This window comes from Alosa sapidissima, chromosome 12, assembly GCF_018492685.1.
Source record: "Alosa sapidissima isolate fAloSap1 chromosome 12, fAloSap1.pri, whole genome shotgun sequence".
In the NCBI taxonomy this organism is placed as follows: Eukaryota; Metazoa; Chordata; class Actinopteri; order Clupeiformes; family Clupeidae; genus Alosa; species Alosa sapidissima.
Window position 1 is genome coordinate 32,693,722 of NC_055968.1, and position 21,214 is coordinate 32,714,935.

The following is a 21,214-nucleotide window of genomic DNA, read 5'->3' on the forward strand; positions in this document are numbered from 1 at the left end:
ATCTCTAGTCAGGTGACGTTGGAAGAGCAGAATGCAACAGGAGACCCGGGCACCCATGTCAACGCCACCAAGCCTTGCTGACTCAACAGGCCTCCGGACAACGCCAGGGTGGGTGTGTGTGTGTGTCCTCTCCAGTCTGGGGAGGTGGTGTGTGTGTGTGTGTGAGAGGCCTTTTCTGATCAGAAGAACCTCACAGTGAGCTGTGAGGAAATGTGCTTAATGAGTTATCACAATGCTGTTGCAGATGTTGCAGATTGTGTGTGTGTGTGTGTGTGTGTGTGTGTGTGCACGGGGTGTCGGACTGGGGGTAAAACCACTACTGATTATAGGGGCCCAAGGGGAGAGAGGGGCCTTGAAAAGTCTGGAATATATTTTATTTTACCTGGGTTGAGGAACATGGGACTGCCTATGCAGGGGCCCAGGATATTGTGCTACACCCCTGTGTGTTTGTGTGTGTGTGTGTGTGTGTGTGTGTGTGCAGCAGGGATCCCCTCTGACTGGAGAAGAGGAACTGAGAGAAGAGAGGAGCAGGACCAAAAGCAGTCAGAACAGCGCCCTCGTGTGGTGCTGTGGGACATGGCAACAGAGCAAGGGGCCAAGCACTCTCCTCACCTCGTGTACAGTTCTGTGTGAGAGTGTGTAATGTGTATGAGAGACAGATAATGTGTGTGTGTGTGTGTGTGTGTGTGTGTGTTAAAGAGCGAGCTTGCGTATGTGGAAGAGAAGAAGTGAGAATGTGTGTCTGTGAGAGAGAGAGAGCGAGAGGGAGAGAGAGAGAGAGAGAGCGAGAGAGAGAGAGAGAGAGAGCGAGAGAGAGAGAGAGAGAGAGAGCGAGAGGGAGAGTTGAAGCCCAGGAGAAGGGATTGAGGCAGTGCAGCAGATCTCATCTGATGAAGCGGACTACTGTCACCATGGTTACGTAAGACTCTCTGGAGCTGGTGGCTCCGCTGCTCCAAACAAAAGCTGCCTGTCTTACACACACACACACACACACACACACACATGTCTGGATCTCTGCTCCAATGCTGGGTGTGCTCCTGCCACACAGTTGGCTGGATGTGGCTCTGAGGGGTGGAGCTAAGGTAAGAGGATGTTCTGTGATGTCACTTACGGCACGCGGATCAACAGCTGGCTGAAGATGAGCTCACCCACTGTACACACACACACACAGCTATTACACACACATACACATAGTTACTATAACTTACACACACACACACACCTGCTGTAATCAAGTACGTCAGGGCCAGATCAAGGCCACATCAGGGCCGGATCAATGCCGGATCTCCCCCAGACTCATGCTCTGCAACTAAAGCTTTAAATCTGTCACTTGAGAGCCGTATCTGAGCCGTGTCAGGGCCAGACCTCCTGTTGTTCCAGAGTTGAGCAGAAGCAGCAGATGCGCAGGGCAGACGGGGGGTAAGAGAGGGAGGCAGGGGGGTAAGAGAAGGGGCTGAATGGGGTTGATGGGAGAAGCCCTCCACCCACAAAGAGGGAACAATGCCCCCCCCCCCAGCATCCCTGGGCTATTCATTAGCACACGGCGTGGCCTATTCTTCCCCTGCTATTGTCCCTGCATCTGCTTACAGCACACTGAAGGGGTAGGGGGGGGAAGGGATAACCCCAACTCAAGACACACACACACTTGTCCTGTGCTAGCTGGAAAATGGAAAACCCCCAAGCCATCAATGGAGTTGCTCTTGACTTTCACAGGAAGATACGATCTCGGCCACAAAGGACTAGGCCATTCAATACATCCTGGATCTCTAGGATCCACCCTCTTCTCACACACACACACACACCCCTCCGCCGTGAGATTGTTGGCCATGTACGAGGTGCGATTAAAGGCATGTTAATCTGTCTGAGCTGTTACTGAAGGTGCAGAGGGAGGATGAGCTTTGGATCGTTCTAGAACTTCCGGGCTCAACGGAGGTAGCCTAGGAAAACCCAGACAAACTTCTGCAGGTCGGTTTGGCAAGGATCCCATTGATGTCTGTTTCCGAATCACCAAAAAAGTCTATTTTCTTTGGAATTGAGTAAACAACTGCATTTAAAAGAAGACAATTAGGTAAGAGTTTAATGCACCAGTTTAAGTAATTTCACTGCTGGTTAAAGTCGTAAAAACTGGAAGATTAGAAAAGGGCGTCCTTTCCAGATGGACCTGCAGAGCAAATTCAAATTTATTGACGAGCTCGTCTGGGATCACCCAGGCTACGCCGCTGGGCCTCTGTACTGCTTTCCTTGGAACAGCACCTTTGGAGAGCTCTCGGCCTCCCACTCCTGCACACACACACACATACACACCTGTAGTACTCAGACCAAAGTCCCAACACACACGGCAGTCAGACGGCAAACTCAACGTCAGTGAGGACAAACTCACATATGAGCCCTGTGAACAGCTAGACCTGGGGAGAGGTGTGTGTGTGTGTGTGTGTGTGTGTGTGTGTGTACACCTTCACAAAGACTCGACAGGTTGGAGGCCAAACCAGTAATTCGCCATCTTTATTTCATACTTTTTTTTTTCTCCCCAAAAACAAAATATCTCAAAATCAAAATATACTGATCATGACCACCTAAAGAGCAAAAGCAAAAAAACAAAAACAAAAAACAGACATTTTCATTCACTCCCGCGGTCACAAACCAACGTGTATAAATAATGCCGTGTAAACAGTCAACCATGCCACAGGCCACCTGTGGAATAAACACTGGTGCCCCCACCCCTCCTCCTCCTCCTCCTCTTTTTTTTGTTGAGGAACACACACTCCTTGAACCCCCCAGGCAGGGTGTGTCCTCAAGAGCACTCAGAATGAAAAAAAAAAAAAAAAAGAACTTGAATAATTTAGGAGACTTCCGGAGCAGCTTTGTGGTCCCCACAAGGAGTATGAATGATCTGTGCAGACGCAGTGCACTTCTCCAGTTTAGTATGGATGATCTGTGCAGACGCAGTGCACTTCTCCAGTTTAGTATGGATGATCTGTGTACAGTGCACTTCTCCAGTTTAGTATGGATGATCTGTGCAGACGCAGTGCACTTCTCCAGTTTAGTATGGATGATCTGTGCAGACGCAGTGCACTTCTCCAGTTTAGTATGGATGATCTGTGTACAGTGCACTTCTCCAGTTTAGTATGGATGATCTGTGCAGACGCAGTGCACTTCTCCAGTTTAGTATGGATGATCTGTGCAGACGCAGATGTAGTGCACTACTCTGGCTATGTATGCTGTTTGACTCTGTTGGCTGCCCTTCGGTAACAGCACTAGCTGGGGTAGTGAACTCTGGAGGGGGGAAACCGAGTGGTCCGGGAGAAGATCTGTGTGTGTGTGTGTGTGAGTGAGTGTCAGTGAGTGAGTGAGTGAAGCTGATTGGCTATGGGTGAGGGGAGCAGAGAGAAGTCTCTTCCTGATTGGTAGCTGGGCAGGTGAGGTGAGCGGGTAGTGAGAGGTTGTGACAGCAGTCAGAGGAATGGACATTACAATGTACAGTGTAAGGATAAACCCTGAGACACAAAGGGGCGGGGCTTACTGGAGGGGGCGGGCTCAAACTAGAAATTCATTATCACTCCTTCAACTGGGTGGTGGGTGGGGGGGGGTCAGCCTGCCCTGCCCCCCCGACCAAAGGATAACAGTAGTGTGTGTCATATGTGTGTGTGTGTGTGTGTGTGTGTGTGTGTGTACGTGTGTGTGTGTGTGTATTCAAAGATTGGGATTCTCCACGCCTGCTCCCTGGCACTCGATGATATAGGTGTCGCTGTTGGCGTTCTCATCCTCTGCCTTGCGGACCGCAAACGTGGCCTAATGACAGAAAGAGCAGAACAGAGAACAGACATTAGAACAGCTGGAGGAACAGAGGAGAGAACAGTGTCGGAGAACACTGGTGTTAGAACACCTTCTAACAGCTGAGCTGAGGAGTGAAGGCAGCCTTTAACCAGGAGGAAAACAGGTTGGTAACGGTTGTCATGGCGGCGGCTGCCTCACCTTGGTGAGCTGCTCGGCGACGTGGATGGCGGTCTGTGTGTGAAGGGTGATGGGCCCGGTGCGCACGCGAGACGTCCCCTTAGCCAGGGCCATGTAGATGATGAGCTGGGGGCAGAAATGTTGCTGAATTTTTGGAGAAGCTGAATTTCTTTTTGTTGTATTGAAAGCTTAAACCAACACGTCATTACAAAGCATAGAGCCAATGACCCCCAAAGGGCGCACACACATACACAAACAAACACACAAACACACACACTCACCTGATCCTGTAGGAACTCGTCAACACAGCCGTTGTGTCTGACATTTCTGAGAAGCATCTCAGCAGCTTCAATGCCCACCTTATCTGCATACACACCTAAACCACACACACAGGTTTAGTTTTGGGACACAAACGCAAGTTTACTGTTTACATTCATGCTTATCATTTTTTACTAGACTAATTTATCACACACACACACACACACGTATTACTTATTACCAGGAATGTTCTCTGTTCTTTCTCTTTCTCTGTTTGTATGATGTGAGTATGAGAGAGACAGACAGGGTAAGCATGTGTGTGTGTGTGTGTGTGTGTGTGTGTTGGTCCTGATGTGCATCCCTGACCCTAATCAGTCTTCTCAGTGAGAATGAGGGAACAGTTCTCTCGGACACACTGACCCCTAGTGGACAACTCTGCAAACAGCACTCTTCACCCCCCTCAACTGCACTGCCATCTGTCCAACAAAAACTCCCAAAGCTGGAGACACACAGGAGAGGGCGCGCGCACACACACACACACACACACACACACTGCTCACCTTTCTTCCCTAGAGCCGAGCCAGCAAATATGCAGCCGGTGGAGGATTCAGCGATGATGCTGTCAGACAGAAAAAGACAATGAGTCACACACATAACACACACTCTCAATCTCTCCCTCTCACACACACACACACGCTGACTGGGCTTTAACACACTTTCATCATCAATGTGAGATGTCATCATTTCAGTCATGCCCTACGTATATTTGCACCAATGACCAGAGCCAAGCTATGTATATCACCTTCTAACAAATAAACAACAACTGACTCAGAGACAGACACACACACACACACACACACACAGAACAGCATAGACTCGTTATTAGTCTGTGAGGAGCCAGTGTACACATTACCTTGGTGTGTGGGTGTGTGTGTGTGTGGGTGTGTGTGTGCATGTGTGTGTGTGTGTGCATGTGTGTGTGCGCATGTGTGTGCGTGTGGGTGTGTGCATGTGTGTGTGTGTGTGTGTGTGCATGTGTGTGTGTGTGCGTGTGTGGGTGTGTGTGTGGGTGTGCGTGTGTGTGGGTGTGCATGTGTGTGTGTGTGCGTGTGGGTGTGTGTGTGTGTGCATGTGTGTGTGTGTGTGTGCATGTGTGTGTGTGTGTGTGTGTGTGTGTGTGGGTGTGCGTGTGCGTGTGTGTGTGTGTGCGCATGTGTGTGTGTGTGTGTGCATGTGTGTGTGTGTGTGTGCATGTGTGTGTGTGTGCATGTGTGTGCGTGTGTGCATGTGTGTGTGCATGTGTGTGCATGTGTGTGTGTGCGTGGGTGGGTGTGTGTGTGTGCATGTGTGTGTGCGCGCATGTGTGTGTGTGTGGGTGCATGTGTGTGTGTGTGTGCATGTGTGTGCGTGTGTGCATGTGTGTGTGCATGTGTGTGCATGTGTGTGTGTGCGTGGGTGGGTGTGTGTGTGTGCATGTGTGTGTGCGCGCATGTGTGTGTGTGTGGGTGTGTGTGTGCATGTGTGTGTGTGTGTGTGCGTGGTGGGCTCACATGATGCCGTTGCCGTTGCCGCAGGCCTTCTCCTTCTCCTGCAGGGACTGGATGTTGATGTACAGGTCCTTGATCTCCTTCCTGATGGTGCGCACCGCCGCCGTAGACATGTCCTTAGCCAACTAGACCAACAGGACGACTGGGTCAGTCAGCACAGGGGCACGCGCACACACACACACACACACGCACACACACGCACACACACGTACACACACGTACACACACGTACACACACGTCTACACACGTCTACACACACACACACACATGCACAGCTAGAGGACCAACAGGAGGACTGGGTCAGTCAGCACAGGGGCACACGCGCACACACACACACAGCTAGGAATCCAACAGGAGGACTGGGTCAGTCAGCACAGGGGTGCGTGCGCACACACACACACACACACACACTGTAGCGACTGGATCAGTCACCACAACAGGAAATGTGTGTTGTATGGTGCGCTGTGTGTGAGTGTGTGTGTAGAGGGGGTTATGGAGAGAGGGCGTGAATGTTACAGTGTGTGTGTGTGTGTGTGTGTGTGTGCGCGCGTTCACCTTGGAGGGCAGGACTCCGGCTGTGAAGGCTCGTCCGTAGATTTTGGTGATGTGTCCGCGCTCCATCATGTTGATGGGGATAAGCTCTTTGACCGGGTTCACCTTCAGCACCACCTCTCCCCCACCCTTAGGATAGTAACCCCTAACACACACACAATCATGATCAAGTTACCACACACATGGATTAAAACTTTCCACAAATACTCTGAAAACCATCACACGTGATCAAGCCACAAATATCAACATCACACACCAACACCACAACAAAACATTCGACTAAATACATACACACACACACACGCGCACACAAACAGGATAAGGCTCATAAAAGGGAGTGGAGGACAGCAATAAAGACACAAGGTCAAATACAGCGCGCACACACACACACACACAGGCCAAGGCAAACACTCAATGGCAACACACCACCAAAGAGACATTTAGTCATTTAGCTTTAAACGCTGTTTGTCCACAGCCGCTAACGACAATATACACACGGGTACCCCAGGAGTAACGCAGAACATGGCAGAACACTTAGAACCTCACCTCATCCGCAGGTCACAGTCCATGTTGACACCAAACCTCTCCACGATGGGCTTAAACACCTGCAAGGCAGAGGACAACAGACATTAATGTGTGTGTGTGTGTGTGTGAGAGAGAGAGAGAGAGTGTGTGTGTGTGTGTGTGTGTGTGAGTGTGTGTGAGAGAGAGAGAGAGAGAGTGTGTGTGTGTGTGTGTGTGAGAGTGTGTGTAGCTCCAGGTGTATGTGTTCCCTGAGGGCCTGAGGGTGGAGCTGTTCATACCCTGAGGGTGTAGTCGATCTGGGGCGCCATCTCGGCGTTGGTGCCGCCCTTCAGGCAGAGCTCAGAGGGACCCTGGGCAAAGAGGGCACACGGCATCGACACCTGCATCAGCAGTGTCACACTCCTGTAGGGAACGAGGAGAAACACACACACACACACACACACACACACACACACACACACACACACTCAGTCTAGCCACCATCTGCAGCACACCTCCCTACGACAACCCACACCTGACTAAACCCATCTGAAAAATGAATTATTCTAGCGCATATTATATATATATATATATATATATATATATATATATATATATATATATATTTTTTTTTTTTTTTAGCTTATATATTTCTAACATGGTCTACACTCAATCTGACAACAGACATTCAGAACATGACAAGCTGATCACTGTTAAATCATGTCTCGCTTATCTCATCACATCACATCAGTGATCACAGCAGCGCCAACGTAACAGCGTGTCTGCCCCAATTGTCAGCCGGTGTAATCGATACCGCTGATTACGAGTAGTGACTCCCCAGGGATGCCAGCAGTCGCTTTTAAAGCTCCAACCGTGCGTGCGTGCTTGTGTGAGTGCGCACCTGTGTGCCAACTTACCCCGCGGTCTGGGTGTCTGCGATGTGGCTGCCCCCCTTGATTGTGCCGGGAGAGAGACTGACTTCTGTGGATCCGATCACAGCGCCCTCCAAACTGCCAGTGCACATGTCCCTGACTAGCTCCAGACCCATCAGGTGCTGAGGCCTGGGGACGATGAGGAGGGGAGAGGAGAGGGGAGGTGTGGGGAGAGGAGAAGAGGAGTGGAGTGGGGAGGAGGAGAATAGAAGATAAGAGTGGGGAGGAGGAGAGGAGAAAAGAGAGGAGTGGGGAGAGGAGAAGAGGAGTGAGGAGGAGGAGGAGAGAAGATAAGAGGAGTGGGGAGAGAAGAGATGGCAGGAGGGGAAAGTAGGAGAGGGGAGGGGAAGAGGGAGAGGAGGAGAGGAGGAGAGGGAGGGAGAGGACAGCAATAAAGACAAAACGTTCGAGTTTACATCAAGTGCAGACTATTTAACATTTCAGCACCACACAGCCCTTATCAGATACCCTTCAGCAATACAGCACTCGAGTTTAGATGTATGACTTAGCATTTAAGCACATAACTTTGATCATTAGCATTTTTAGATATACAACAAAGCCTTTGTTTATGATCATCCATCATAGTTACACACATACAAGGTATGTAATTTCTGTTCTTAAAACAAAAAAATAATCAGCATAAACACTTCAAGTGGAAAATGTCGTGCCATGTGCTTACAAGTAACAAAGGAGGCCGTTAAAAATGGATGAGTAACGGCTTTTTTAATGGAGAAATTAAAACACACACGGTGCCTAACGGCACACCGACTCATACACGGACTCGGTTAATGCAGCCCGGGATATTTTGGAATGGATGGATGTAACGTTAGCGCTTCAACAGCGCTCCGTCCAACTTTGCTTTGTTTTGCGATTCACATGAAGTTGTCTCTACGGAGGGGGTGGAGCGGGGAGCGAGCCCCGCAGGTCGCCAGCCTGCCGCTTACAACTTACAACATAGCAAAATATGAATCAGCAGAAAGAGGAACATAATTATAAATCCTTAAACACACACACACACTTTTTATTTACCTTAAACCTGGCGTGCTTCTGCCAGCTCGAATTTTGTTTATTTTGATTGACGTGCCGTGAATGCAGCTAAGAGCAGCAGACAATCTCAAAATTTGGCCTCCCTGAAAGAGATCAACACCGGTCAACGGAGCAATGTTAAATAAAAGAGAAAGTTGTACACGACATTATTCAAAATGTACAAATATACATGTAGAAGTTAGTTGTTGTGTAAAAAGAGCCTACTCACCCCCTCCATCACACTTCCGTCCATTTCGAACGTTGTTGCGGCCATTTTTGAGAGAGAAGGAAAATTACAAAAACTTGTCCACAATTTTACTCTGAGAACTGTACTGATGCGCTGAATCTCTGCGAGGAGAGAAGATGCTGTAGCTGGACAGCTACGCTTGTGGGGAAGCCTGACCTCCAAACGGCAAAAACGATGTAGCCGGCAGCTGAGCACAAACAATGCTGAGAGACAATCGCGAACTTCCCAACAGAGTCAATGCGCACTCTGCACAATCTTCTCCTGCGCAGTAGCTAGTCAAACAACACGGGACAAAATCGTCTAATGTATTCGCTGGACAGTTTTGTAGACAGTAGGTGATAAATAAATGTCTAAATCGGGCAGGATGACTCAGTTTCTGAGGTAAGCGCGTTGCTCCAGGAGACTTGCCACACTGCAACACCAGAAAGCTTGACGCATGCGCAGATGTAGGCCAACATGACGCCGGCTGGCAGCGCATTGTTTGAGAAAGTTTCAGCATCTGTGGTTTCAGGGCCAAGATGAGTCGCTCATCTCATCTGCAGCAGTCAGATAGCGCTGACTCTGATCTCGGCATCAAAACACTGTTTCTCAGAAAAAGAAAGATCCAAGAGTTTTTTTTTTTTTTATCAAACATGTGATTAGGGCCTACACATTCTCGAGTACTGCCCTCTAAGCCTATCTTATCCTGTGAGGACAGCGCAAGTAGCCTAGGCTACAGTGGATCTAAAACTGGAAATCATTGAGCAAACACAGCAGAACTGACGTCCTTTAACAGTGATAGTAAGCTACTACATATGCCCAATCAATCAGATAGGCTCAACTTTCAGGTTTGTAGGAAGAGCTGCCATATAAGCCCTAACATGCCTGCTAAATGGGGGAAACAGCTAGACGAGTTTAAGATATGTAGCACATGCTTTTGATGGTTTAGCTGGTCATACATATATTGATACTATCATAATGGTCATACCAGCTAAATAAGCAAATTCCATCTAAAAAAATTAAAGACGAATTGCTATGCTGTTTTTCAGCAGGGTGAACCAACTTTGGAGAACATGGTGAAAAGATGTCAGATAAGTTAGCACGGATAACACCCCACTACCTAACGGGATTGCATCAACAAGTGAGAGAGGGTCTGCTGTCTCATGTCTGATATGGTGTTCCAGTTTGATGTCTCATTTGATGTTCCTATGAATAAACGTAGCCCCCTAGAGGGCATGTTGAAACTCGCTGAATCTGCCCTGAGATAGTCGCTTTATGATAGGCTTTTCATGAGGGGCGTGAATGTGTTGTCATTTCCGGATGATGAGAAGCTAGGGTAAAGATGGCTGCCGTTATCACACTGAGAGGTTCATTCACTCTTGTGAGGCGTTTGGTAGGTTTCCACGACTTATGCATTCACAGATATTACTGTTGCCGCTTCCAGAGGCATGTTCTCTGACCGCTATGTTTCAAAACCGGTGATACAATGATACGATGAGTAAGTGACTTGTAGCGTTAGTTCAGTGGTGTGAGTAGCGAGCCATCGGCGTTAACTTTAGTGGCGATGTCGCTAGCCAGCTGTGTTTGCAAGCTTTCCCCTTAGTTTCCCTACCTTAAATGTTTGAACAAAAGTTGTTACGTGAGACGTGTTTACTTGTTTGAGTTTGAGTGTTTGCAGGACCCGTTTGTATTTGTACTAGATCAGGTGGTTGGTGTCATCTATGCTACTCTTAACTCCTAGGACACCTCATTGCACTTTGTTGATATTGTCGTGTCATCTACGTTTTTGTTACAGTAACTTAACTTGTCTGCTATCAGCAGTAACAACGTGACAATGCATTTGTGCAGACGGTAATAACTAAGAAGGCATGTGAGAAAATATTCATAATATGCCTTTCATTTCGAACTGTCATTGAGAAACATCGTGGATGGGTACACTTCCAGCGTGCTTCGTGTTAATTGACATTGGTCATCCTGCCGAGATGAACATTGTGACTGGTGACCACGGGTACAGTTTGGTTAACAATATGCGTCTGGTCGCACAAAACAATCAAGCTGTTTTGGTGTCATGTGCGAAGTGGAAATTGCACTATAACATGTTAGTATTGTTTGTATGCCCTTGGTAGGCGTCTGCGCACCAGTTCAAACGGTACTGCTCACGGATTCGGCCGACCCGTCTCGAGCGACCGCCGCATGCCTACTCCATCACAATCCCGACGCAGCACCGATACTTTCGATCCAGTTGTGGTATGTGTCCATTTGGTGTCATGTGTACATCGCATGATTGTTTTGAACAGGAAATTACAATGTTACAGAACCTACTTTGTTCTTTAATTTCAGCGGCGGCTGGACCGGTCTTGCAGTTTAAACTGTCAGACATCGGGGAGGGCATTCGGGAAGTAACCGTAAAGGAATGGTAGGTATTGTTTTATTTTGAGAGTTTCCTTGAAAGTCAAGTTGAAAGTGTGCCTTCACTAAGCACCCACTGGGGGCGCCATAGTTCTTCAACTGAATTTCTGCAATAATATGGACACACAACATGACAATATCTAAAATGAATTCAAAAAGAACGTGAAGGTCACCTGGTCTTTTTCTCCAAAGCACAAAGGAAATTATTAACTCATTGAATGCCAAGCTGTTTTCGGGAGCTTTGTCCTAGAATGCCAGCAATCTAGACCATTGTTGATGATTTTTGTACAGCCACAGCTTGTGTTATAGCTATGAACACATACAATAGCTCAATTAAAAGGTGAGACTTTAAGCTCTCAGTGGGTGCAAACCGTGTATTTCTACACGCCTCTGTTCCTGAGAAATCCCAAGCTAAACAGTGGCTAGTTTTCATCAAAATCGCTGTTTTTTTCTAGAAATGGAGATATAACGTCTTTCATGAAATATGAAGTGTTGCCTGTTACTTATTTGTGTGAACTTTAAGGGAAGTGATCAGCGAGACCTGGCGAGACTGCCACCTAGTGATAGACCCACGAAAATGGCCTGGTTTTGACCTGACGTGCATGCGTCACTGATTCGACCCAAAGCGGCAACCAACCGAGTTATGATAAAATGTCCAGATTGTGCGTTTTCACGAGTTTCATGATCGTCATATATTTAATTTCCATTCATCACAGAGTTCCCAAAATCACATATAAGGTGTGTTAGAGTGTCTACTTTCGTAATAAAAAAACAAAAAAAGCTAAAAACGTAATATTACGTTTTTGGCACTCAACGCATGGGAAGGAAAAACGTAATATTACGTTTTTGGCACTCAATGAGTTAAAGGAAAACATGACCAACTTGCATGAGTCTCACTAAGACAAGTAAGACCCTTTATAAGTATATACTCTTTTGATCCCGTGAGGGAAATTAATAGGGATTAGTAGGGATGGAAAGGCATAGAATAGTAACACCTCGCTTCTCAGAAAGCTGCCTGTTTTGTTTTCATTGATCCACACTAGGGTGCACACGTATACAGTTTGGAGACATTTTCCATATTTTGAATTATTTGGATTTCATTTGGATTGGAGAAGAAAATGTGGCTCATTAGACCATGTTCCATGTTTCCATAGCTCTCAGGTCATTGCCTGTATTGACCCCTTGGCTGCTTAGAGTTGCTAAAGTGAATGTATGGTTTCCTTGCCTGTTTTAAAAATGGCTGTTTTTGTGTCTTGCCTCCTTGTGTAGGTATGTGAAGGAGGGAGACAAGGTGTCTCAGTTCGACAGCATATGTGAGGTCCAGAGTGACAAAGCTTCAGTCACAATCACCAGTCGATACGATGGTATCATACGCAAGATCTACTACGACATCGATGCCACAGCGCTCGTGGGAATGCCGCTGGTTGACATAGAAACCGAGGGTGGACCAGGTAAGAGTGTCATTTGACTCTCTGGTGGAGAAGGGATGGGGCACTGTTAATGTTGACACATTCTGATGATATCATTGACTACTAATAACGATATTAGTTTTTAGCTCAGGTGTTCAAAGTGTTGTAAATTGTAAATGCTCTTCATTCTCCCATCATGGCTACCGTCATTTGTAACAGCTTCTTCTACACACACTTCTTCTACACACACTTCTGTGTGTTTCTGCAGATGTAGCTCACGAGGAGGACGTTTTAGAGACTCCTGCCATGTCGCACGAGGAACACACACACCAGGAAATCAGAGGCCACAAGACGCACGCCACACCTGCAGTGAGACGCCTGGCCATGGAGAACAATGTGGGTGGACATCTCGCGCTCTTATCTTAACACAGAATGAGGAAGTCCTACCGCATTTCCTAAACTTGAGGATGAGACTGAAGCCCTTTTCAAAACTAGTGACTTTGCCCTCCCCCTAGCCATTTAGACTTCGTTTGCACGTTCACAAGGAGGGTCCGCCATATTAAGGGCCATCCGAGACCAGTTACTGGATATTTCCGGTATTTATATAATTCCGGTGAGTTGCACAGTTTTGAAAACGAACGTTAAGGGTTGTTTTAAGGACATGTTTGTGCATGCCCGTAGGCAGCCACTCAGAAGTAGTCAAAGGCGATTCAAACCGAGTCAGAAAAGTCGAGACAGGACCCATCGTCAACATTTCGGTGTCCACCACTCTAGTTCATCCAAAACAAACCAGAAAAGGGACTCAAAGTGCTAAATACCGGAATTATCCTTTAAGTGGTAGTGTGTTATAAACCCTCTAATGCCGAGTGAACACCGATGGTCACTTGTCGAGGGTGGGTGTCAATTAATGCTTCATGTCATGGAAGACTTTTAAAAATGTTAGTTCCGTGTGAGAAGGCCATGCCTGTAAACAAATCCATGGTTCCCCTAGGGAGTGTGAAGTCGTCCCAAAGCTGAGTGTGGTATTATAACCCAACACGCTAATCAAGGGAACTTCATTTAGCTGAGAGGGTGCTTCCCACCTGTGTGTGTTTGTGTGTGTGTATGTGCGCGTTTGGGGTTTCTCCTTCACCCACTCTGTTTGGCCAGTTTAAGATGAGATTTGGTGTCTGCTGTGGGGGAGGGGGCGGTTCGGGCTGAATCAACATCCATCAGCGCACTTCCACGATGACCCACTATCTGTCTCGGGCAGCTGCTACCAATGCCTTTTACAGTGTTTTGTGTTAGCTGGACCTCTGCCACCACGCACACACACACAGCCTTAGAAAACAACAGGCAGAGAGAGAGAGAGTGAGAGAGCGAGAGGGAGAGAGTGTGTGTGTGTGTGTGTGTGTGTGTGTGTGGTGACATCTGGTTGAGCCTGAAGGTCTGCAGTAGACAACCTTCTGATGGATGGTGCTGTTTGGCACAGCTTGCTTGGTAGAGTGATCTCTCCACACACACACACACACACAGACTCAAACACAGTAAAGATCACCCCATCTCTCTCTCTCTCTGACTCTCACACACACACACACACACACACTAAGATCTCCCCATCTCACACAAGGCATGGCAGTTACAGCCACATTGTCCACCAATGAAGGCCTGTTGTCATGGCTACTGATGGGGGAAGGGGAACAGCTCTCCGAGTTGGATTAGGAACAGGCCAAGCGTGGTGTGTGTGTGTCTGTGTCTGTGTGTGTTCATGTTCAGGAACTGCTGGATTTGGTGAGTGCATCCTTATCCTATCACCTTATCCTATATGGATCCGGATCTCTGTCCAGGGAAATTGTAGCCCAGATTACCAGACTTAATCAAACAGTTATCTAGGTAGTTGTCAATCAAACAGTTGTCAATCCATAAGAAAGGAAATCTGGAGTGCTGTTTACTTAGCAAAGCATATTATATATATATTTGGTTATTGTTTAAATATGGAGTTCTTCATGGAAATCTTCATGGGGTTCTGTTGGGCTTTTCTCTGTAACGGAGTGCATCACTGTTGATCTGAGAGGGCATGTGGGTTATTCTGTGTCTGTGTGCGTGCGTGCATCTGTCTGTCTGTGTGTGTGTCAAAGTCAAAGTCTGCTTTATTGTCAATTTCTTCACATGTCAAGACGTACAAAGAGATCGAAATTACGTTTCCCACTATCCCACGGTGGAGACAAGACATATTTTACCAATTAGGTCCACAGACAAACATAACATTCAAGTAAACATTCAAGTAAACAATATAAAAAGTAAAAATAAGAAGGCACATACAATGAAGAAAATAAGAGCAGCAAGATTTGGGTTGAAATTGTGCATACAGTAGACAGTCAATATAATAGTGCAAAAGTCAGGCCAATAAATGGCTGAGGTAGTTCTGTTTGACCTAAGTATGCAAGTGGCATAGTGGTGCAAGTTATGTAAGAGCAGCAGAAGTGTGTTCAGAAGTGTTTTCAGGACAACAACAGTTGCAAGTTGCAAAGTGTACAAGTGGAGTAGTGCAAGGCAGCCATTGTGGGTCCAAAGTCCAGGATGTTATGTAGCTGAGGGTAGAGGGGGGAGAGAGTTCAGCATCCTAACAGCCTGGTGTATGAAGCTGGTGGTGCGTGAGCGCAGGCTTCTGTACCTCTTCCCAGAGGGCAGTTGATCAAACAATTTGTGAGTGTGTGTGTGTGTGCGTCTGTCTGTGTGTCTGTGTGCGTCTGTCTGTCTGTGTGTGTGTGTGAGAGAGTGTCTCTGTCGTGTGACGCTGCTCTCTGCCCTCAGATTAAGCTCAGTGAGGTGGTGGGCACGGGGAGGGACGGCCGCATCCTGAAGGAGGACATCCTCAACTACCTAGCCAAGCAGACGGGCGCCATCCTTCCCCCCTCGCCATTCCACGAGATCCAGCCACCGCCCCCTGGCGCCACCGCTGCTGCCCCCAAACCCAAAGAGAAGGCGCCCCCCCAGCCCGTGCCTCCCCCTGCCATGCCCAGACCCGTCTTCACCGGGAAGGACCGCACAGAACCCCTCAAAGGTGAGATGCTGCCCAGTGCCCAAACAATCGGTCACTTCCTGCATTCTATTACTTCCTGGGTCACACACCTATGCCCTCTACACAAATGGCAGTTTGATAACGCTACTTAAGAGTTCCATGTGCCCCCATGTATCATCCGTGTGTGTGTGTGTGTGTGTGTGTGTGTGTGTGTGTGTGTGTGTGTGTGTGTGTGTGTGTTTTCAGGATTTCACAAGGCCATGGTGAAGACGATGACTGCTGCGCTAAAGATACCCCACTTCGGTTACTGTGACGAGGTCGACTTGACACAGCTAGTGCGACTGAGGGCGGAGCTTAAGGGAGTCGCTGAAGCCCGTGGCGTCAAACTCAGCTTCATGCCCTTCTTCATCAAGGTAGACCAGACTAATCAAACTTAGATTCCTGCCCTTCTTCATCAAGGTAGACCAGACTAATCAAACTTAGATTCCTACCCTTCTTCATCAAGGTAGACCAGACTAATCGAACTTAGCTTCATGCCCTTCTTCATCAAGGTAGACCAGACTAATCGAACTTAGCTTCATGCCCTTCTTCATCAAGGTAGACCAGACTAATCAAACTTAGCTTCATGCCCTTCATCTTGCACCACCACCTTCAGACTTGGACCCAGTTTTAACACGTATGTGACACCCCTCACATACACACACTCTGAGCTGACTCTGAAGTATTAATGTGTGTGTTTATGCAGGCAGCATCTCTGGGCCTCCTTCACTATCCCATCCTCAACGCGTCTCTGGACGAAGCCTGCCAGAATATCACATACAAGGTTAGCAGTACTGTGTGTGTGTGTGTGTGTGTGTGTGTGCGTGCGTGCAAGTGAGAGAAAGAAAGAATGTTTTACTACTTAAGGTGTGCCTGTATTTGGTGTGTGTGTGTGTGTGTGTGTAAGTGTGAATATTTTACTTCCTTTGGTGTGTGTTTATGTGTGTATATATGTACTTGTACCTTAGTGTGTGTGTGTGTGTCTGTGTGTGGTGTGTGTGTATCTATGCTAGCGTCAGAGCTGATTTTTAATGTCAATGAGGTTAATGTGTTCCCTGTGCTGCTCCAGGCATCCCATAATGTGGGTGTAGCCATGGACACGCTTCAGGGGCTCCTGGTGCCCAACGTCAAGAACGTGCAGATGCTGAGTGTGTTTGAGATTGCCACCGAACTCAACCGCCTGCAGAACCTGGGAACCGCGGGACAGCTGGGCGCCGCTGACCTCACCGGCGGAACCTTCACACTCTCCAACATCGGCTCCGTAAGTGGCGGACGGTCTTGGGAGGGTCATTTGGGGTCATCGGGGTCACTAGTGGACTACGTCTTGGGCGAAGTTCAGAGTACAGACATTTGGCTGTAGGGCAGCATGTTTCCTTAAGTTCATTGTAAAGACTTTGGCTGTAGTACAGCATGTGTAGGTAAGTGTCAGAAGCTGTGTGCAGTTGGTTAGCTGTTTGGGCTTCAGTGTGCATCAGACACTAAGTGGCACATTCATGATCATGTTGGCCATGTTTTTTCTCTCCCTGTGTGTGTGTGTGGTTAGATCGGAGGCACCTATGCAAAACCAGTCATCCTGCCACCAGAGGTGGCTATTGGAGCTCTGGGGAAAGCTCAGGTGAGACTTTAAATTAACTGCCCTCTCCTCCCTCAGAAAATACACTCCGCCATTGGAAAACACATTCCGTACAGACCATAACCTGCTGGTTAGCTCATTCTGTAGTACACGGGTCCTAACCTGCTGGTTAACTCATTCTGTAGTACACGGGTCCTAACCTGCTGGTTAGCTCATTCTGTAGTACATGGGTCCTAACCTGCTGGTTAATTCATTCTGTAGTACACGGGTCCTAACCTGCTGGTTAGCTCATTCTGTAGTACACGGGTCCTAAGTCGATGTCAAAGTAAAGTCCCGCTCTGTGCTGGTCACCAGGTGCTGCCCCGGTTTAACGCTAAGGACGAGGTGGTAAAGGCCCACATCATGAACGTCAGCTGGTCAGCGGACCACCGCATCATCGACGGGGCCACCATGTGCCGCTTCTCCAACCTGTGGAAGTCCTACCTGGAGAACCCGGCTGCCATGGTTCTGGACCTTAAATAAGGAACTCTCCACCCTCCCCCCACCCACCCAGCCTGCGTCAGCCGCACCCCACCTGTGACGTGTATGAGAAATGTACCTGACTGAGGGCTGATGCATGGTTGCCCCCCCCCCCCCCCCCCTCTCTCAACCCACCTCATCCACCCACACCCCCTTAGCTGTACGGACGGCTGCACAGACAGAGACACTGGTCCTCTCCCAGCATGGGGGCATCTCCTCTCTAACGGTCTTTAGTAGGTCTTGGTGTGCTGCTCTGGTGGTGGAAGGTGCCTCTCCCCCTGCTGCCTTGCTGACATAGATGTGGTTGATTGGTTGCACCTCCGAGAGCATGTGGATATCCTGGATGTGAGGAGCTCTGTAACTAACACACACACCCCGACACACACACACACACTACACAGCTCATACATATCCACTGAGGCTCCTGTCTTCATCACACCTGAGCTGCTGTCTCCAGGTCAGATGTTTCCCTGGTGACACATGCCAGGTCTGGGCCTATGCTGTTACAGAGCCCTCCTCTCCTCATAAAGCAGCTCAACTGGAGAATCCAGGCCGGGTGCCCAGAATGTTCAGACTGTTTTCGAAGGTAAAAATGGTTCTTGCCTTGTTCCGCAAACCGCGAAGGTTATCTCAGTTGCCCTTTGGTAAGGATTTTGGTTTGGCAGAAGCCTGAAGTCAGTCAGCTTCACAGTAGTCCCCCCTCTTACCGGATGTTTTGCCAGTAGCAGTGTTTTCCCATGAAATAAGATGTCATGTAGAGCAGCTTTTAAAGGAACCACTCACTGTTAATGATTCCTTAGAATATATACCTTCATTAGTTCTGTTCCAGAACTCGAATCTGTGGTAACTGGCTGGCTTTCAAGAGTTCCGCTAATAATTCCTCATCAAAGTTGTTCTAAGACAAACCTTTACAGGTTCTGATGGAGAAAAAAATACTTCCGGAAGTGCATCTTTTAGTTATTGGTTTCTGTGGTGCTAATTTTCTAGAATGAACTGATCTGCTTTTGTTTGCTGTCACGTCTGCATTTGTCTTTTAAACTATCATCATGTTAATGGGTAGGATGCCTAGCACCATTGTTTCGCTTGACCTTTTGGGAAACTGTACTGTAACTTACCAGTGTTTAGGAGGTTAACTGCTACTGGCAGAGACCGGTAAGATTTTTTTCGTTACTTTGCTGCAATGGTCACTGGTGTGTGTTATTTCCTTATTTGTGTGAATGAGTGTGTCGAGCGTGAAAAACCTTTTAATAAAGTTGACGTGTCTGTAATTTACTTTGTGTGTGTGTGTGTGGCTGTGACATCACTTTCAGGACAAGTGTCCAGTCTCTTGTTTATGTCTGGCATGAGTGTCAAACTTATACTTCAAACCAGACGAGTTTAATCATTAAGTAAAAGCAAGCAACACATGTTAATATAAAACTCAGGCCATTGGTTCCAAAGCACTGACGTATGTCTGGTTGTAAAAGCCCTCAGGAGAAGATTAATTCGACTGCCAAGACCCTCATTGACTCTGTGAAGACTCAACCACGGACGCACCTTGGACAGAGTGCGCAGACGGATTTTGATATTACCAAAACGTTTACTTTTGGTATGATAACGGCTTGACTTTATGGTAAACAGAGATCTTCAACATGCAGGAAGAGAAGCAAAGCGCGAGGAAACAACAGTCTCAAAACGATGCGCCACGGAAAGGTAAGGGTATTTTCGACGCTCCAAGGAACGGTAAGGGTATTTTAGATGCGGGACATCGAGCCCATGGGTGCTTGAAATTCAGCAAAAGCAAAGATGCCTTGCAGCGTCAAAGCAGCACTTCGACCGTGGTCCAAGAAACGCGCAGACGGAGCTGGTTAGCCAGAAAAGAGAGTGGAGTTCACGAGCGCTGCCCGGTCCCCAAAACGCCGTCTTCGGGGAACTTTCCCAACTGTGGCAACAACAATCTGGAAGCGTCGGGGCTCTTTCAGGCGTACCAGCCATTCCCCGAACAGCGATTCTCAACAGAGGATGCAAAGTTAGTCATGAAATCAATCGTGGAGGCAAGGCTCGCCGGTGCAGAATACAGCTCATCTTGTTCTGAGATCGCCAGAGATTTGGCAGACAGCGTGAGAGATGCGGCGAAAGCCCAGCTGTGTGATCGGTACAAGCTCATCTGTTTCGTCGCCATCGGGCAGGTGAAGGACTGCGAGGTGACTTGCTCCAGCAGGGGCATATGGAGTCCCACAGCGGACACATTTGTGGAGTATACTTTCAAGAATGACTCCCTGTTTGCGCTTTGCATTCTGTACGCAGTTTATCAAGAATAATTTGCTGTGTAATTCGTTGTAGGCTCTGCTCACACTAGCTACACGTTTCTGTTTTAGCCTACTCTGATGTAGCCTACTTGATCATCATCATTGACCTATGACATGACATGACTGACCTTTTTAATAACAGACTGTATGGTGCAGTGTATCTTATGACTGGTAAATCTAATAGACTAGACTAATATTTACATCTAAAGAGCTGTTGTCTAGGCCTATCTGTGCTTTAACATTTCACGAATTGTTGGAAAGATCATCCAGAAACTTCACTGGTTAAAGACTGCATGCCTTTCAAGTTTAAAGTAAACTTCTTTTTTTATATTGTGGCCCTATTGAAGTGTTCAGATCAGTCACAGGTTTTAATGCTTTTAAATATTTTTTTAGGTTGATGGCGGTCTTTTAGGGTATGACTTAAATAGTAATTAAATCAATAACAAGTAATAGTACCTCGTGAAATGCTGAACAAAAAGAGGAATAAAATATGCTGCTGATGCTGAATATGTGTGATAATCACCTTTTTGAAGTCCCCTGTCTGTAATATACACTGTCACTAAAATGAGTTGACATCTGAGATTGAGATGTCAACTTTTATTTATTTTATACTTGAGTGATGTCTGCTGCATCTACACTGCTGTTGATGGGACGCAGAAATAGGCTTTGTTTCCAACAGGTCTCTACATCTCATTGCTGTGTTCTTAAAGTGTGGTGGTGTGGGTGGGGATGGGGGTGGCATGCGTCAAGGGACAGCTGCGTCCGTGCCAAACGTGCCTTGTGACCCTTCTATTCCCAGAGTCCTTCCCTGCTAAAATTAGCGCCCGCCACGTTACCCCCCCAGTTCACCAATCACGGTCACGCAGGTCCCCTTCAGTTGGACACACCAGACACACACACTTCACAGGTCACCCTCACACACTGCCTGCAGGTCTGGGAACCTCACACACACACAGGGAGAGCATTTCTGCTGTGGAAT

At 47.6% G+C, this 21,214-nt stretch overlaps 4 protein-coding genes across 9 annotated transcripts in view; 3 read left to right on the top strand and 1 right to left on the bottom strand.

Annotated features, from left to right (window-relative positions):
* Nucleotides 1-2,473: 2,473 nt before the first annotated feature.
* Nucleotides 2,474-9,482, bottom strand: rtca (RNA 3'-terminal phosphate cyclase). Its single transcript, XM_042057278.1, has 11 exons — nt 9,001-9,482; nt 8,775-8,875; nt 7,731-7,874; nt 7,113-7,236; nt 6,856-6,914; nt 6,313-6,454; nt 5,760-5,881; nt 4,770-4,828; nt 4,233-4,327; nt 3,973-4,077; nt 2,474-3,789 (listed from the first exon to the last, which is right to left on the bottom strand). The coding sequence occupies exons 1-11, from the start codon at nt 9,043-9,045 to the stop codon at nt 3,691-3,693; spliced, it is 1,095 nt and encodes a 364-aa protein (XP_041913212.1). The 5' UTR covers nt 9,046-9,482; the 3' UTR covers nt 2,474-3,690.
* A 315-nt stretch (nt 9,483-9,797) lies between these two features.
* dbt (dihydrolipoamide branched chain transacylase E2) lies at nt 9,798-19,219 on the top strand. 3 transcript variants are annotated; one of them, XM_042057273.1, is made up of 11 exons: nt 9,798-9,845; nt 11,124-11,244; nt 11,338-11,413; nt 12,676-12,857; nt 13,084-13,211; nt 15,609-15,858; nt 16,063-16,229; nt 16,562-16,639; nt 16,925-17,116; nt 17,399-17,470; nt 17,783-19,219. In XM_042057273.1, the coding sequence occupies exons 1-11, from the start codon at nt 9,813-9,815 to the stop codon at nt 17,948-17,950; spliced, it is 1,467 nt and encodes a 488-aa protein (XP_041913207.1). In that variant the 5' UTR covers nt 9,798-9,812; the 3' UTR covers nt 17,951-19,219. The 3 variants fall into 3 exon arrangements, with proteins under 3 accessions (XP_041913207.1, XP_041913205.1, XP_041913206.1); XM_042057271.1 differs by lacking the exon at nt 9,798-9,845 and adding an exon at nt 10,067-10,138; XM_042057272.1 differs by lacking the exon at nt 9,798-9,845 and adding an exon at nt 10,286-10,390.
* A 213-nt stretch (nt 19,220-19,432) lies between these two features.
* On the top strand, nt 19,433-20,726 carry LOC121678080 (dynein light chain Tctex-type 5-A). The gene has a single exon (XM_042057282.1). It carries the CDS (start codon nt 19,579-19,581, stop codon nt 20,245-20,247), a length of 669 nt encoding a protein of 222 aa, XP_041913216.1. The 5' UTR covers nt 19,433-19,578; the 3' UTR covers nt 20,248-20,726.
* Nucleotides 20,727-21,085: 359 nt separating this feature from the next.
* Nucleotides 21,086-21,214, top strand: part of lrrc39 (leucine rich repeat containing 39) — a 28,300-nt gene continuing 28,171 nt past the window's right edge. For 3 of the 4 annotated variants that reach the window (XR_006021148.1, XR_006021149.1, XM_042057279.1), the window contains exon 1: nt 21,087-21,214. This exon is cut by the window's right edge and continues 133 nt beyond it. The gene's annotated coding sequence lies outside the window, so the exon portion shown is untranslated. The other variant, XM_042057280.1, reaches the window with a different exon arrangement.

Bases quoted from the DNA above. Each gene is read 5' to 3' on its own strand.
- dbt (XM_042057271.1), top strand. From the start codon at position 10,082: ATGTCAGATAAGTTAGCACGGATAACACCCCACTACCTAACGGGATTG. The intron at 15,859-16,062 runs GTGAGATGCTGC...GTGTGTTTTCAG, and splicing joins CCGCACAGAACCCCTCAAAG to GATTTCACAAGGCCATGGTG. The intron at 17,117-17,398 runs GTAAGTGGCGGA...GTGTGTGGTTAG, and splicing joins CACTCTCCAACATCGGCTCC to ATCGGAGGCACCTATGCAAA.
- rtca (XM_042057278.1), bottom strand. From the start codon at position 9,045: ATGGCCGCAACAACGTTCGAAATGGACGGAAGTGTGATGGAGGGG. The intron at 7,237-7,730 runs GTAAGTTGGCAC...CGTTCCCTACAG, and splicing joins GCAGACACCCAGACCGCGGG to GAGTGTGACACTGCTGATGC. The intron at 3,790-3,972 runs GTGAGGCAGCCG...TTCTGTCATTAG, and splicing joins TCGCCGAGCAGCTCACCAAG to GCCACGTTTGCGGTCCGCAA.
- LOC121678080 (XM_042057282.1), top strand. From the start codon at position 19,579: ATGCAGGAAGAGAAGCAAAGCGCGAGGAAACAACAGTCTCAAAACGAT.